This window comes from Salmo trutta, chromosome 13 (assembly GCF_901001165.1).
Source record: "Salmo trutta chromosome 13, fSalTru1.1, whole genome shotgun sequence".
In the NCBI taxonomy this organism is placed as follows: domain Eukaryota; kingdom Metazoa; phylum Chordata; class Actinopteri; order Salmoniformes; family Salmonidae; genus Salmo; species Salmo trutta.
The window spans coordinates 28176663-28192785 of record NC_042969.1 but is presented as its reverse complement, the minus strand read 5'-3'; the positions used below and the strand labels follow the sequence as shown (position 1 = coordinate 28192785).

General features: G+C 43.3%; 1 protein-coding gene across 1 annotated transcript in view; it reads right to left on the bottom strand.

Moving 5' to 3' along the window:
* Positions 1–16123, bottom strand: part of LOC115205596 (monocarboxylate transporter 8-like) — a 53120-nt gene that overhangs the window by 10118 nt on the left and 26879 nt on the right. Inside the window, exons 2-5 of the mRNA XM_029771740.1 lie at positions 11237–11381; positions 8944–9181; positions 8545–8799; positions 2437–2580 (exon numbers count right to left, since the gene is read on the bottom strand). Of these exons, the coding sequence (XP_029627600.1) occupies positions 2437–2580; positions 8545–8799; positions 8944–9181; positions 11237–11381 (782 nt within the window). The remainder of the gene's footprint in view (positions 1–2436; positions 2581–8544; positions 8800–8943; positions 9182–11236; positions 11382–16123) is intronic.

Here is a 16123-nt window from a genome sequence, read left to right as displayed (position 1 = left end):
TCCTAGGAGTGTCATCTGATGAAGATCATCAAAGGTTAGTGCTGCATTTAGCTGTGGTTTTGGTTTTTGTGACATATATGCTTGCTTTGAAAATGGCTGTGTGATTATTTTTGGGAGGGTACTCTCCTGACATAATCTAATGTTTTTCTTTCGTTGTAAAGCCTTTTTGAAATCGGACAATGTGGTTAGATAAAGGAGAGTCTTGTCTTTAAAATGGTGTAAAATAGTCATATGTTTGAGAAATTGAAGTTTTTGCATTTTTGAGGTATTTGTAATTCGCGCCACTGTATACCATTGGATATTGGTGAGGCGTTCCGCTAGCGGAACGTCTGTCCCTAACAGGTTTTTAATAGTCCGGAAATTACGGTAATGAAGCTGCCAGTTGAGGACTTGTGAGGCGTCTGTTTCTCAAACTAGACACTAATGTACTTGCCCTCTTGGTCAGTTGTGCCCGGGGCCTCCCACTCCTCTTTCTATTCTGGTTAGTGCCAGTTTGCACTGTTCTGTGAAGGGAGTAGTACCAGATCTTCAGTTTCTTGGCAATTTCTCACATGCAATGGCCTTCATTTCTCAGAACAAGAATAGACTGACGAGTTTCAGAAGAAAGTTCTTTGTTTCTGGCCATTTTGAGCCTATAATCAAACCCACAAATGCTGATGCTCCAGATACTCAACTAATCGAAAGAAGGCCAGTTGTATTGCTTCTTTAATCAGGACAACAGTTTTCAGCTGTTTAAACATATTTGCAAAAGGGTTTTCTAATGATCAATTAGCCTTTTAAAATGATAAACTTGGATTCGCTAACACAACGTGCCATTGGAACACAGGAGTGATGGTTGTTGATAATGGACCTCTGTACACCGATGTAGATATTCCATTTAAAAACCAGCCGTTTCCAGCTACAATAGTCCTTTACAACATTAACAATGTCTACAGTCGTGGCCAAAAGTTTTGAGAATGACACAAATATTAATTTTCACAAAGTTTGCTGCTTCAGTGACTTTAGATATTTTTGTCAGATGTTACTATGGAATACTGAAGTATAATTACAAGCATTTCATAAGTCTCAAAGGCTTTTATTGACAATTACATGAAGTTGATGCAAAGAGTCAATATTTGTAGTGTTGACCAAACTTCTTCAAGACCTCTACAATCCGCCATGGCATGCTGTCAATTAACTTCTGGGCCACATTGTGAGTGAGCCCACTCCCTTGGCTGAGAAGCAACCCCACACATGAATGTCTCAGGATGCTTTACTGTTGGCATGACACAGGTCTGATGGGAGCGCTCACCTTGTCTTCTCCGGACAAGCTTCTTTTCCGGATGCCCCAAACAATCGGAAAGGGGATTCATCAGAGAAAATGACTTTACCCCAGTCCTCAGCAGTCCAATCCCTGTACCTTTTGCAGAATATCAGTCTGTCCCTGATGTTTTTCATTGGAGAGAAGTGGCTTCTTTGCTGCCCTTCTTGACACCAGGCCATCCTCCAAAAGTCTTCGCCTCACTGTGCGTGCAGATGCACTCACACCTGCCTGCTGCCATTCCTGAGCAAGCTCTGTACTGGTGGTGCCCCGATCCCGCAGCTGAATCAACTTTAGGAGACGATCCTGGCACTTGCTGGACTTTCTTGGGCGCCCTGAAGCCTTCTTCACAACAATTGAACCGCTCTCCTTGAAGTTCTTGATGATCCGATACATTTTTGATTTAGGTGCAATCTTACTGGCAGCAATATCCTTGCCTGTGAAGCCCTTTTTGTGCAAAGCAATGATGACAGCATGTGTTTCCTTGCAGGTAACCATGGTTGACAGAGGAAGAACAATGCTTCCAAGCATCACCCTCCTTTTGAAGCTTCCAGTCTGTTATTCGAACTCAATCAGCATGACAGAGTGATCTCCAGCCTTGTCCTCGTCAACACTCACACCTGTGTTAACGAGAGAATAACTGGCATGATGTCACCTGGTCCTTTTGTGGCAGGGCTGAAATGCAGTGGAAATGTTTTTTGGGATTCAATTAATTTGCATGGCAAAGAGGGACTTGGCAATTAATTGCAATTCATCTGATCACTCTTCATAACATTCTGGAGTATATGCAAATTGCCATCATACAAACTGAGGCAGCAGACTTTGTGAAAATTAATATTTGTGTCATTCTCAAAACCTTTGGCCACAACTGTACACCGTATTTCTGATCAATTTGATATTATTTTAAAGTACAAAAAAATAGTATTTCTTTAAAAAACAAGGACATTTCTAAGTGACCCCAAACTTTTCAACGGTATTGTATGTATTTGAAATAGTTATGGATTTTAAGTATTTAGTAGCCGTCACGATCCAGGTGAAAAAACCAAGGGCATGTGGCTGACGTGCTTACCCATATTTAAACATCTGAAATGGTTCCAATTAAGCTGACAATTGAATGCCGAAGAGGGTTACCTCACCTGCATCCAGATCTTCTTGGCTCCGGGAATGAGGTCTCCTACTTTCCCGAAGAGGAGGCGTCCCATGCCAGATGAGGCTCCTATACACACCAACAAGATCCACTCCTTCTGGGGCTCCTTGAACTGCTCCTTCACGAAGTTCATCTGGTGGAAAAGAACAAGAGGAATACTTTAACCTGATATGGATAGGGGGCAGTATTTTCACAGCCGGATGAAAAAACGTACCCGATTTAAACTGGTTACTACTCTTGCCCAGAAACGAGAATATGCATATTATTTGTAGGTTTGAATAGAAAACACCCTGAAGTTTCTAAAACTGTTTGAATGGTGTCTGTGAGTATAACAGAACACATATGGTAGGCAACAACCTGAGAAAAATTCAACCAGGAAGTGTAGGATCTGAGAAATGTAGTTCTTTCTAGTCCCTTTCGAAACTACAGTATCTGTGCTGTTACGTTGCACTTTCTAAGGCTTCCATTGGCTGTCTAAAGCCTTCAGAAAGTTGAGCCTTCTCCTGTCTCTGGGCAGAGTATAGGAGCTCAGTTACTGAGTGGTCTGCCTGAGGACAAAGAGATTGGATATGCGCGTTCCCGCGAGCACGCTGTTTTTTCTTTTCCTCCTTGAATGAATACACTATTGTCCGGTTGGAATATTATCGCAATTCTACGTTAAAAATACCATAAAAATTGATTTTAAACAGCGTTTGACATGCTTCTAAGTACGGTAATGGAACATTTTGACTTTTTGTGTCTCGAATTGGGCTCGCGCGTTACCCTTTGGATAGTGACCTGAACGCACGAACAAAACGGAGGTATTTGGACATAACTATGGATTATTTCAAACAAAAACAACATTTCTCGTGGCAGTCCTGGGAGTGCATTCTGACGAAGATCAGCAAAGGTAATACAATATTTCTAATATTAATTCTGAGTTTAGGTTGCCCCGAACTTGTCGGGTGCTTGCTTGCATATATGCTTTCTTGGAAAATGGCTGTGTGGTTATTTTGGTCTATGTACTCTCCTAACACAATCTAATGTTTTGCTTTCGCTGTAAAGCCTTTTTGAAATCGGACAACGTGGTTGGATTCAGGAGAGGTTTATCTTTCAAATGGTGTAAAATAGTCGTATGTTTGAAAAATGGAAATTATTGGATTTTTTAGGTTTTTGTATTTCACGCCATGCGATCCCATTGGCTGTTGGCTAGGGGTTCCGCTAGCGGAACACCTATATGTAAGAAAATGTCAATTGCTTAGGGCCTCCCGAGTGGCGCAGTGGTCTAAGGCACTGCATCGCAGTGCTAGCTGTGCCATTAGAGATTCTGGGTTCGAGTCCAGTCTCTGTCACAGCCGGCCACGACCGGGAGGCCCATGGGGCTGCGCACAATTGGCCCAGCGTCGTCCGGGTTAGGGAGGGTTTGGCCGGCAGGGACATCCTTGTCTCATCGCGCACTAGCGACTTCTGTGGTGGGCCGGGCACAGTGCACGCTGACACGGTCGCCAGGTGTACGGTGTTTCCTCCGACACATTGGTGCGGCTGGCTTCCGGGTTGGATGGGCATTGTGTCAAGAAGCAGTGCGGCTTGATTGGGTTGTGTTTCGGAGGACGCATGGCTCTCGACCTTCGCCAAGTCCGTACTGGAGTTGCAGCGATGAGACAAGACTGTAACTACTACCAATTGGATACCACGAAATTGGGGAGAAAAAAGGGGTGATTTTTTATTTTTTTTATAAATCAAAATAAATGTCCATTGCTGCTTTCAAACCAAGCCCCCTGGATACATACATCCCCAGAGGGGTTGGAAGCAGCCAAACCAAGCCCCCTGGAAACATACACCCCCTGAGGGGTTGGAAGCAGCCAAACCAAGCCCCCTGGAAACATACACCCCCTGAGGGGTTGGAAGCAGCCAAACCAAGCCCCCTGGAAACATACACCCCCTGAGGGGTTGGAAGCAGCCAAACCAAGCCCCCTGGAAACATACAGCCCCTGAGGGGTTGGAAGCAGCCAAACCAAGCCCCCTGGAAACATACACCCCCTGAGGGGTTGGAAGCAACGAAACAAAATAGCCAAAGAAAATACAGAATTACACATCAAATGCGTAGTAATTTCTTGATATGTCATCATGGATTCTTTCATGTGTGCTATTCCCATGTTGAAATCATCAATGGGATTCTTAGTGAAGGGATTTCAACGGAGAAACAGGGATTTTTGCTTCTTATAACATTCCAAATTTCCATAACCATTCCTTGGAATAACACATTTTTTCATCAACGTCCCACTGTCAGAAGAACTGTCAACAGTGAACCAGGAAGGTGCGGAGCTATAGGTGAGCGATTTCCTTTCTCTCCTCTCCGCCCAACACCTGAATCTGATCCAAAACACAAAACCCTCTGAAGTCCATTCCTGATCAGAAGCTTCTCTCCCTGAGGAAACATATGAAATGTTTCTTCTGCTTTGATTCTGCACTACATGGCACCAGAATAACATCAAGGGCCATAGGATACCCATGTTTAGGGCTGACCTAAAGCAACGAGCACAACAAAAGCCGGTGGCTTTGTTTACAACTGGGCCTGGCTCTGGGGCCTGAGAAAACAGAACAGGCAGTGGGGAGGCTGTCTAAAACATCTGACTTGTGTAGCAGAACTTCACACTACACATCTACCGCCCCCTTCTCTTCCCTCCCTCTCGCTCTCTGTCCCTCCCTCTCTCTTTCTAATCCTTCCCTCCCTCTCTCCTTCTGTCCTCATCCCTCTGGGATTTTTTACATAACATACTGCTGTGACAAGGCGTCTCCTTGATATTCCTCACATCACCATGCAACAATGTCACTAGCTGCTTATTTTAGATAAGTGGGTCTGTCTGACAACCTAACCCAACACACAATGTAACCTAACCCAGCACACAATGTAACTTAACTCAACACCACAATGACACAACCTAACCCAACACATAATGTAACCTAACCCAACACACAATGTAACCTAACCCAGCACCACAATGACACAACCTACCCAACACCACAATGACACAACCTAACACAACACCACAATGACACAACCTACCCGACACCACAATGACACAACCTACCCGACACCACAATGTAACCTAACCCAACACACAATGTAACCTAACCCAACACACAATGTAACCTAACCCAGCACCACAATGACACAACCTACCCAACACACAATGTAACCTAACCCAACACACAATGTAACCTAACCCAACACCAATGACACAACCTTCCCGACACCACAATGACACAACCTACCCGACACCACAATGACAACCTACCCAACACCACAATGACACAACCTACCCAACACCACAATGACACAACCTAACCCAACACCACAATGACACAACCTACCCAACACCACAATGACACAACCTACCCAACACCACAATGACACAACCTACCCAACACCACAATGTAACCTAACCCAACACAACACAACCTACCCAACACCACAATGACACAACCTACCCAACACCACAATGTAACCTAACCTAACAACTCAACACAACCTACCCAACACCACAATGACACAACCTACCCAACACACAATGTAACCTAACACAACTCAACCTACCCAACACCAATGACACAACCTACCCAACACCACAATGACACAACCTACCCAACACCACAATGTAACCTAACCTAACACAACCTACCCAACACCACAACACCACAATGACACAACCTACCCAACACACAATGTAACCTAACCTAACACAACCTACCCAACACCACAACACCACAATGACACAACCTACCCAACACAATGTAACCTAACCTAACACAACCTACCCAACACCACAATGACACAACCTAACCCAACACCACAATGACAGAACCTACCCAACACCACAATGACACAACCTACCCAACACACAATGTAACCTAACCGAACACAACCTAACCCAACACAATGTAACCTAACCCAAAACATAATGAAACATAACACAACACACAGCGTAACCTAACACAACACACAGCGTAACCTAACACAACACACAGCGTAACCTAACACAACGTAACCTAACACAACACACAACGTAACCTAACACAACACACAGCGTAACCTAACACAACACACAACGTAACCTAACAACACACAACGTAACCTAACCAACACACAACGTAACCAAACCAACACACAACGTAACCTAACACAACACACAATGTAACCTAACACAACACACAACGTAACCTAACACAACACACAACGTAACCTAACCAACACACAGCGTAACCTAACACAACACACAGCGTAACCTAACACAACACACAACGTAACCTAACCAACACACAGCGTAACCTAACCCAACACAAAGCATAACCTAACACAACACACAGCGTAACCTAACACAACACACAACGTAACCTAACACAACACACAACGTAACCTAACACAACACACAACGTAACCTAACCAACACAACACACAACGTAACCTAACCCAACACAAAGCATAACCTAACACAACACAAAGCATAACCTAACACAACACACAGCGTAACCTAACACAACACAAAGCATAACCTAACACAACACACAACGTAACCTAACCCAACACAACACACAACGTAACCTAACACAACACACAACGTAACCTAACCAACACACAACATAACCTAACCAACACACAACGTAACCTAACACAACACAAAGCATAACCTAACCAACACACAACGTAACCTAACCCAACACACAGCGTAACCTAACCAACACAACACACAGCGTAACCTAACCAACACAACACAAAGCATAACCTAACACAACACACAACGTAACCTAACCAACACAACACACAACGTAACCTAACCAACACAACACACAACGTAACCTAACACAACACAAAGCATAACCTAACACAACACACAACGTAACCTAACACAACACAACGTAACCTAACACAACACACAACGTAACCTAACACAACACACAACGTAACCTAACACAACACACAACGTAACCTAACACAACACACAACGTAACCTAACACAACACACAACGTAACCTAACACAACACACAATGTAAGCTAACCTCACACAACGTAAGCTAACCTAACACAACGTAACCTAACCTAACACAACATAACCTAACACAACACACAGCGTAACCTAACACAACACACAACGTAACCTAACACAACACACAACGTAACCTAACACAACACACAACGTAACCTAACCAACACAACACACAACGTAACCTAACCCAACACACAACGTAACCTAACCCAACACACAACGTAACCTAACACAACACACAACGTAACCTAACCAACACAACACACAACGTAACCTAACCAACACAACACACAACGTAACCTAACCAACACAACACACAACGTAACCTAACCAACACAACACACAGCGTAACCTAACACAACACACAACGTAACCTAACACAACACACAACGTAACCTAACACAACACACAACGTAACCTAACACAACACACAGCGTAACCTAACACAACACACAACGTAACCTAACACAACACACAACGTAACCTAACACAACACACAACGTAACCTAACACAACACACAACGTAACCTAACACAACACACAACGTAACCTAACACAACACACAACGTAACCTAACACAACACACAACGTAACCTAACACAACACACAACGTAACCTAACCCAACACACAACGTAACCTAACCAACACACAACGTAACCTAACCAACACACAACGTAACCTAACCCAACACACAATGTAACCTAACCCAACACAATATTACACAAGATTTCCTCTAAAGTTGACTTGGTGAACTCTTGGTCAGAAAGTCTAGTTTTCCTACATACGATAAGATGCCAATCAAGCTGACACTAAAAGCAGTTAGGGTGACATTATTTTCCCCTCGCAAAAACAGCTGTGCTGTAAACCAACACACAGCAACATTCTAAATGGAAATTGTTAAAGAAAAGTGACATCATAAATTGTGCTGCAGATTATTATAATTCTATCATTATAATTTCACTCACAGCGTAGGTGTCTCTGCCAGCAGAAAACAGTGCCCTAAATACAAGACAATATCAAGAACATGGTCAAATCTTGAAGAAATTGTATTGATGGTCCCTGAGCCCTTACCAAGTGGATGTAAGGCACAAAGTAACCCAGCACAGCAGTAGACACCCCGAACGCCCACACCCGGTAGGTGATGATGTGGAACACCTTCACATTAAAGGCCTTCCGGACCTGGGTCTGGGCCCTGCTCCAGCGGCTTCCCCGGGCAGGGGCTCCTGGCTGGGTTGTGGACCCAACGGGGCCCCCTGGTTCTGGTGGTCCCATTGGAGCGCTCTGGGGCAGCAGGGGTCTGAAGGTCAGGGCCAGCAGGGCCTGGACCTGTTATGTTTAAAAGAACGAAAAGAAACAGTTGTTCAAAGTCGAATCTCACGTTTACTTCAACGAGTCACATCATTCAAAATCAGGAAAATGTAAACAAACAAGCTGTGTAATGGATGATCATCGAACACATTACAACAGTACCAGCATGAAGAGGCTGAGGATCTGGAAGGTTCTGCTGAGGCCCAGCGGCTCCACCACCTTGGTGAGCAGCACCGGGAGGCCCATGGAGAACAGGCTGCTACCCGCCGTCACCACGCCGTTGGCCAGGCCAAGCCGCCGCCGGAAGTAGTGGCCCAGGATCACCAGGGAGGGCTGGAAGGCAAAGGACGAGCCACAGCCAAACAGGATCCCATAGGTGAGATACCGTAGGCTGAGGGACCTGGGTGGGCAGGGGGTAGAGGTAATAAAACACTGGAAAACTAATGTATGTCAATTCTAATGGGTGAAGAGGCAGGCGATCTCACTACTGTGTTATGTTCCACACTAGCATAACTTAGCACCTAGAATATACGGTGCATTCAGAAAGTATTCAGAGCCTTGACTTTTTCCACATTTTGTTACATTACAGCCTTATTCTAAAATAAATTAAATGAATTGTTTTCCTCAATCTACACACAATACCTCATAACGACAAAGCGAAAACAGGTTTTTAGAAATGTTTGCAAATGTATTAAAAATTAAAAACGGAAATACCTTATTGACGTAAGTATTCAGACCCTTTGCTATGAGACTAGAAATTGAGATCATATGCATTCTGTTTCCATTGATCAATCTTGAGATGTTTCTAAAACTTGGAGTCCACCTGTGGTAAATTCAATTAATTGGACATGATTTGGAAAGGCACATGCCTGTCTATATAAGGTCCCACATTTGACAGTGCATGGCAGAGCAAAAACCAAGCCATGAGGTTCAAGACAGGATTGTGTCGAGGCACAGGTCTGGGGAAAGGTACCAAAACATTTTTGCACATTGAAGGTCCTCAAGAACACAGTGGCCTCCATTATTCTTAAATGTAAGAAGTTTGGAACCCCCAAGACTCTTCCTAGAGCTGGCCACCCGGCCAAACTGAGAAATCTGGGGAGAAGGACCTTGGTCATGGAGGTGACCAAGAACACGATGGTCAGTCTGACAGAGCTCAAGAGTTCCTCTGTGGAGATGTGAGAACCTTCCAGAAGGACAACCATTTCTGCAGCACTCCACCAATCAGGTCTTTATGGTAGAGTGGCCAGACTGAAGCCACTCCTCTGTAAAAGGCACATGACAGCCCGCCTGAAGTTTGCCAAAAGGCACCTAAAGGACTCTCAGACTATGAGAAACAAGATTCTCTGGTCTGATGAAACCAAGATTGAACTCTTTGTCTTGAATGCCAAGCGTCACGTCTGGAGGAAACCTGGCACCATCCCTATGGTAAAGCATGGTGGTGGCAGCATCATGCTGTGGGGATGTTTTCAGCGGCAGGGACTGGGAGACTAGTCAGGAACCCAGGAAAGATGAACGGAGCAAAGTACAGAGAGATCCTTGATAAAAAAATCTGCTCCTGAGCGCTCAGGACCTCAGACTGGGGCGAAGGTTCACCTTCCAACAGGACAACGACCCTAAGCACACAGCCAAGTCAATGCAGGAGTGGCTTCGGGAAGTCTCTGAATGACCTTGAGTGGCCCAGCCAGAGCCCGGACTTGAACCCGATCAAACATCTCTGGAGAGACCTGAAAATAGCTGTGCAGCGACACTCCCCATCAACCCTGACAGTGCTTGAGAGGATCTGCACAGAAGAATGGGAGAAACTCCCCAAATACAGGTGTGCCAAGCTTGTAGCGTCATACCCAAGAAGACTCAAGGCTGTAATCGCTGCCAAGGTGCTTCAACAAAGTACTGTGTAAAGGATCCGAATAATTGTGTAAATGTGATATCGGTTTTTAATTTGTAATACATTTACAAAACATTCTAAAAACCTATTTTTGCTTTGTCATTATGTGCTATTGTGTGTAGATTGATGAGGGGGGAAAAATAAATGTAATACATTTTAGAATAAGGCTGTAACATAATGAAATGTGGAAAAAGTCAAGAGGTCTGAATACTTTCCGAATGCACTGTATATCCAATAATTTACTTCCTTATAAGTAGTAAGTTAGTGTACATTTTGGAACAGAGCCTGTGACACCCTAACATGAATGTGTAATGCTCAAGTCACTGAGGGCAGGACGTGTAAATGATGTGCAAAAGGAGTGGCAAAACATACAAGGACAGTTCTAAAGATTGTGGAGGGTTCTAGAAGGGCTCAAGAGTAGATGGGTTGAAATAGTTCTAGAGTAGATGGGTTGTAATAGTAATAGAGTAGATGGGTTGTAATAGTAATAGAAAGTGTGGAGTGTTGTAATGATTCTAGAATGTTTGGAGGGCTCTAGAAGGGTTCTAGAACAGAAGTTTCTCTTACGTTGCGAAGGCGGTGCTGAGGAGTCCGATGAAGGCCATGGTGGCCCCGCCCACAGCTGTCTTCCTGCAGCCGAAGTGATCGGTGAACATGGAGACCACCGGGGAACAGAAGAAGATCATGCCCATCGCCAGGGCCCCCACCCAGGCTGGAGGCAGGGAGGAGAGGGAGGGACAGGTCAGGAAGAGGTAGGGATGTAGGGACAGGTCCATACATTAACAGGATTATTTTCCATATTGATACAGTCAAAATGTAACCTCAAAGCTGTTTCCAAGCAACATGAGAGCTACCTAGAGAAGAGGGTCAGTAACTACAGTAAGGGCAATGTAGGATGAATCCCTTAATCTGTGTCCTTCAACATGGTACTTGTTACAGTACATGTATGTCAACTGATAACGGGTCTGTGATGTATGGACAGTCTGTCTGAAGTACATGTCTGCTACCTGTCTATGCCCTGCTTGCAACATATTTACAACCAGTGTACAACCTCTGTGCAACCTTTCACAACCAACCTGTTGACAACCTCCAGAAGCCAACATGTGTGTGCTCTGCAGAAGAACATGTCAACCTCGATTTAAACTGTTAACTTACCTGGTGCTCATGACCACAGCAGTAAGGTTAACCTATACATACACACACATGCTGTAATTGATATCCTGTATAAAACTTGTAGTAGGGTACTCAATGGGGCTCATCAGCATGTAGAAACATGCTATATCCTCCTCATATAATCTGTAGAATAACAGCTGATCTAGTATAATATTAACATGCTGTACCCTCATATAATCTGTAGAATAACAGCTGATCTAGTATAATATTAACATGCTGTACCCTCATATAACCTGTACTGTATAATAATAACCATGTTTTTTTAAAGTGACTTTGAGATTCCATTTGTAAAAAAAACACTAAAATAAACCTATTATTATTATTACTACTACTCAGCCATGGATAGAGATCCAGGCATATATGACTATGATAATAACATGTTGTACTACTGTGCCCAATGGGGTTAATGTGTTCTGACTACTGCGCACAGAGACATGCTTTACCCTCTAGGGCAAACCATCCCTGGGTCTTAAGGGCCAAAGGAAGCTTTAATGTCTCCAGTCTGTTCTGGGTCCAACAGAGTGGGGTTGCATCCCAAAAGGCACCCTAATCCCTATATATATATATATATTATATTGGTGTCATTTGGTGCACGTAATGGGTCAATGAACATTAGAATGTATGGTTGGGAGGATGACAACAGTAGAGAGACCTGTTCATGTGAGATCTGAGCAGATCACATTTTGCCCTTGGCAGCCATTTAATGTTTCATCTTCCCTGGCCAAAGCAGTAAGCAAACATGGCAAAATGATATTTGTCGATATGACAAGCAATACATTGGACCGCGATCCAGGTTACAGTAGAATATAGATCAGCTGCTAACTTGCTACAATGTAGGAAACATGGAGAACGTACAGTTGAAGTCGGAAGTTTACATACACTTAGGTTGGAGTCATTAAAACAAATTTTCAACCACTCCACAAATTTCTTGTTAACAAACTATAGTTTTGGCAAGTCGGTTAGGACATCTACTTTGTGCATGACACATGTAATTTTTCCAACAATTGTTTACAGACAGATTATTTCATTATAATTCACTGTGTCACAATTCCAGTGGGTCAGAAGTTAACATACACAAAGTTGACTGTGCCTTTAAACAGCTTGGAAAATTCCAGAAAATGATGTAGTGGCTTTAGAAGCTTCTGATAGGCTAATTGACATCATTTGAGTCAATTGTAGGTGTACCTGTGGATGTATTTCAAGGACTACCTTCAAACTCAGTGCCTCTTTGCTTGACATCATGGGAAAATCTAAGAAATCAGCCAAGACCTCAGAAAAATAATTGTAGACCTCCACGAGTCTGGATCATCATTGGGAGCAATTTTCCAAACTCCTGAAGGTACCACGTTCATCTGTACAAAGTATAAACACCATGGGACCACGCAGCCGTCATACCACTCAGGAAGGAGACGCGTTCTGTCTCCTAGAGATGAACGTACTTTGGTGTGAAAAGTGCAAATCAATCCCAGAACAACAGCAAAGGACCTTGTGAAGATGCTGGAGGAAAATTCGGGCCAAAATTCACCCAACTTATTGTGGGAAGCTTGTGGAAGGCTACCCGAAACATTTGACCCAAGTTAAACAATTTAAAGGCAATGCTACCAAATACTAATTGAGTGTATGTAAACTTCTGACCCACTGGGAATGTGATGAAAGAAATAAAAGCGGAAATAAATCATTCTCTCTACTATTATTCTGACATTGCACATTCTTAAAATAAAAGAGGTGATCCTAACTGACCTAAAACAGGGAATTTTTACTGGGATTAAATTTCAGGAATTGTGGAAAACTGAGTTTAAATGTAGTTGGCTAAGGTGTATGTAAACGTCTGACTTCAACTGTACAGTACCAGTAAGTCATTGTAGGGTTTTTCTTTATTTTTACTATTTTCTACATTGTTGAATAATAGTTAAAAAATAAAACTATGTAATACCACATATGGAATCATGTAGTAACCAAAAAAGTGTTAAACAAATTAAAATATATTTTATATTTGAGATTCTTCAAAGTAGCCACCCTTGCCTCGATGATAGCTTTGCACACTCTTGGCATTGTCTCAACCAGCTTCACCTGGAATGCTTTTCCGACAGTCTTGAAGGAATTCCCACATATGCTGAGTACTTGTTGGCTTTTCCTTCACTCTGTGGTCCAACTCATCCCAAACCATCTCAATTGTGATGAGGTCAGGTGATTGTGGAGGCCAGGTTATCTGATGCAGCACTCCATCTCTCCTTCTTTGTCAAATAGCCCTTACACAACCTGGAGGTGTGATGGGTCATTGTGTTGTTGAAAACAAATTAGTCCCACTAAGCGCAAACCATATGGGATGGCGTATCGCTGCAGAATGCTGTGGTAGCCATGCTGTTTAAATGGGCCTTGAATTCTAAATAAAATCACCGAAAGTGTCACCAGCAAAGCACCCCCACACCGTCACACCTCCACCTCCATACTTCACGGGGGAACTACACATGCGGCGATCATCCGTTCACCTACTCTGCATCTCACAAAGACACAATGGTTGGAACCAAACATCTCAAATTTGGACTCATCAGACCAAAGGACAGATTTCCACCGGTCTAATGTCCATTGCTCGTGTTTCTTGGCCCAAGCAAATCTCTTCTTCTTATTGGTGTCCTTTAGGCCTGATTCACGTGGTCTCCTCTGAACAGTTACTGTTGAGATGTGTCTGTTACTTGAACTCTGAATTATTTATTTGGGCTGCAATTTTTGAGGCTGGTAACTCTAATGAATTTACCTCTGCCGCAGAGGATAACTCTGGGTCTCCCTTTCCTGTGGCGGTCCTCATGGGAACCAGTTTCATCCTAGCGCTTGATGGTTTTTGTAACAACACAAAGTTCTTGAAACTTGCCGGATTGACTGACCTTCATGTCTTAAAGTAATGATGGACTGTCGTTTCTCTTCGCTTATTTGAGCTGTTCTTGCCATAATACTGACTTGGTCTTTTACCAAATAGGGCTATCTTCTGCATACCACCCCTACCTTGTCACAACACAACAGATTGGCAAACGCATTAAGAAGGAAAGAAATTCCACAAATTAACTTTTAACAAGGCACACTTGTTAATTGAAATGCATTTCCGGTGACTATCTCATGAAGCTGGTTGAGACAATGCCAAGAGTGTGCAAAGCTGCCATCTAGGCAAAGGGTGGCTACTTTGAAGAATCTCAAATATAACATATATTTTGATTTGTTTAACACTTTTTTGGTTACTACATGATTCCATGTATGTTACTTCATAGTATTGATGTCTTCACTCTTATGTAGAAAATAGTAAAAAATAAAGAAAAACCCTTGAATGAGTAGGTGTGTCTAAACTTTTGACTGGTACTGTATATAAACTACAAAAAAAAGAAGGAGACTATTATTCACCAAACATGTTTTCTATACAACATGCTGTTTTACAGTAAAGCATCCAGTTAGTTAGTGTTTGTTTTAAGACAATCATCCAAAAGGAAGCAAACCATGCAGAACGGACCAGAGGAGGAATAAAGACAGACTGCGTCGGCCCTTTTCAAAAGTACTTCACTATCTAGAGAATAGGGTCCATTTCTGAGGCAGCCACAGAAAGCATATAGTAGAAACCCTTGATGCTTGACCAACTCCACACCCCTTCATTCCATCCAGCCCTGAGTCCTATAATCTTCTCAACATCTCCACTCGCCCACCTTCCACCCCTTCTCATCTCCTCATCCCTCTAAACCTCTCGCCCTCTTTCCCAGCAGCCCACAGTCTTAATAATAAAACAGCCAGAGTGCACTCAATGTCTGAACCCTTCAAAACAAAAGAAAGAGACACAGGGAGAGGGGAGGAGGTTTAAGAAAAGAAGAGAAAACCATGCAGAGGGAGAGAAAAACATGCTTCTTTATAGGAGGCATAGTGACAGGTGTATAGTGACAGGCACACAGAAAAAGAGGACACCCCTCTCCCTCACTCTCTCTCCTTCCCTCCTCTCAGGCCCCAGACTGCATGGTTGTTCCTCAGATGCCAGGGGGAGGCTGTTAGCTATTTAAAGAGACAGTGACCACACTTACTGTGTGAGCGCGCTATTCTCCCTGAAATCTCCCTAACATGTGAAATCAACAGTTTTTCACAATAAGCTCATTAAATTACTTCACCAATCAGTGCGGATAGAGCAGGCAAGATAGTTGTTTACATACATGATGGACAAACAAGTGGGGAGAGAGCAAGAAAGGGTTGAGGAAGAGGCTTGAAGTGCTGGGCATCTTGTTATGACCTGCATCATCAGAATTAGGTCCACAG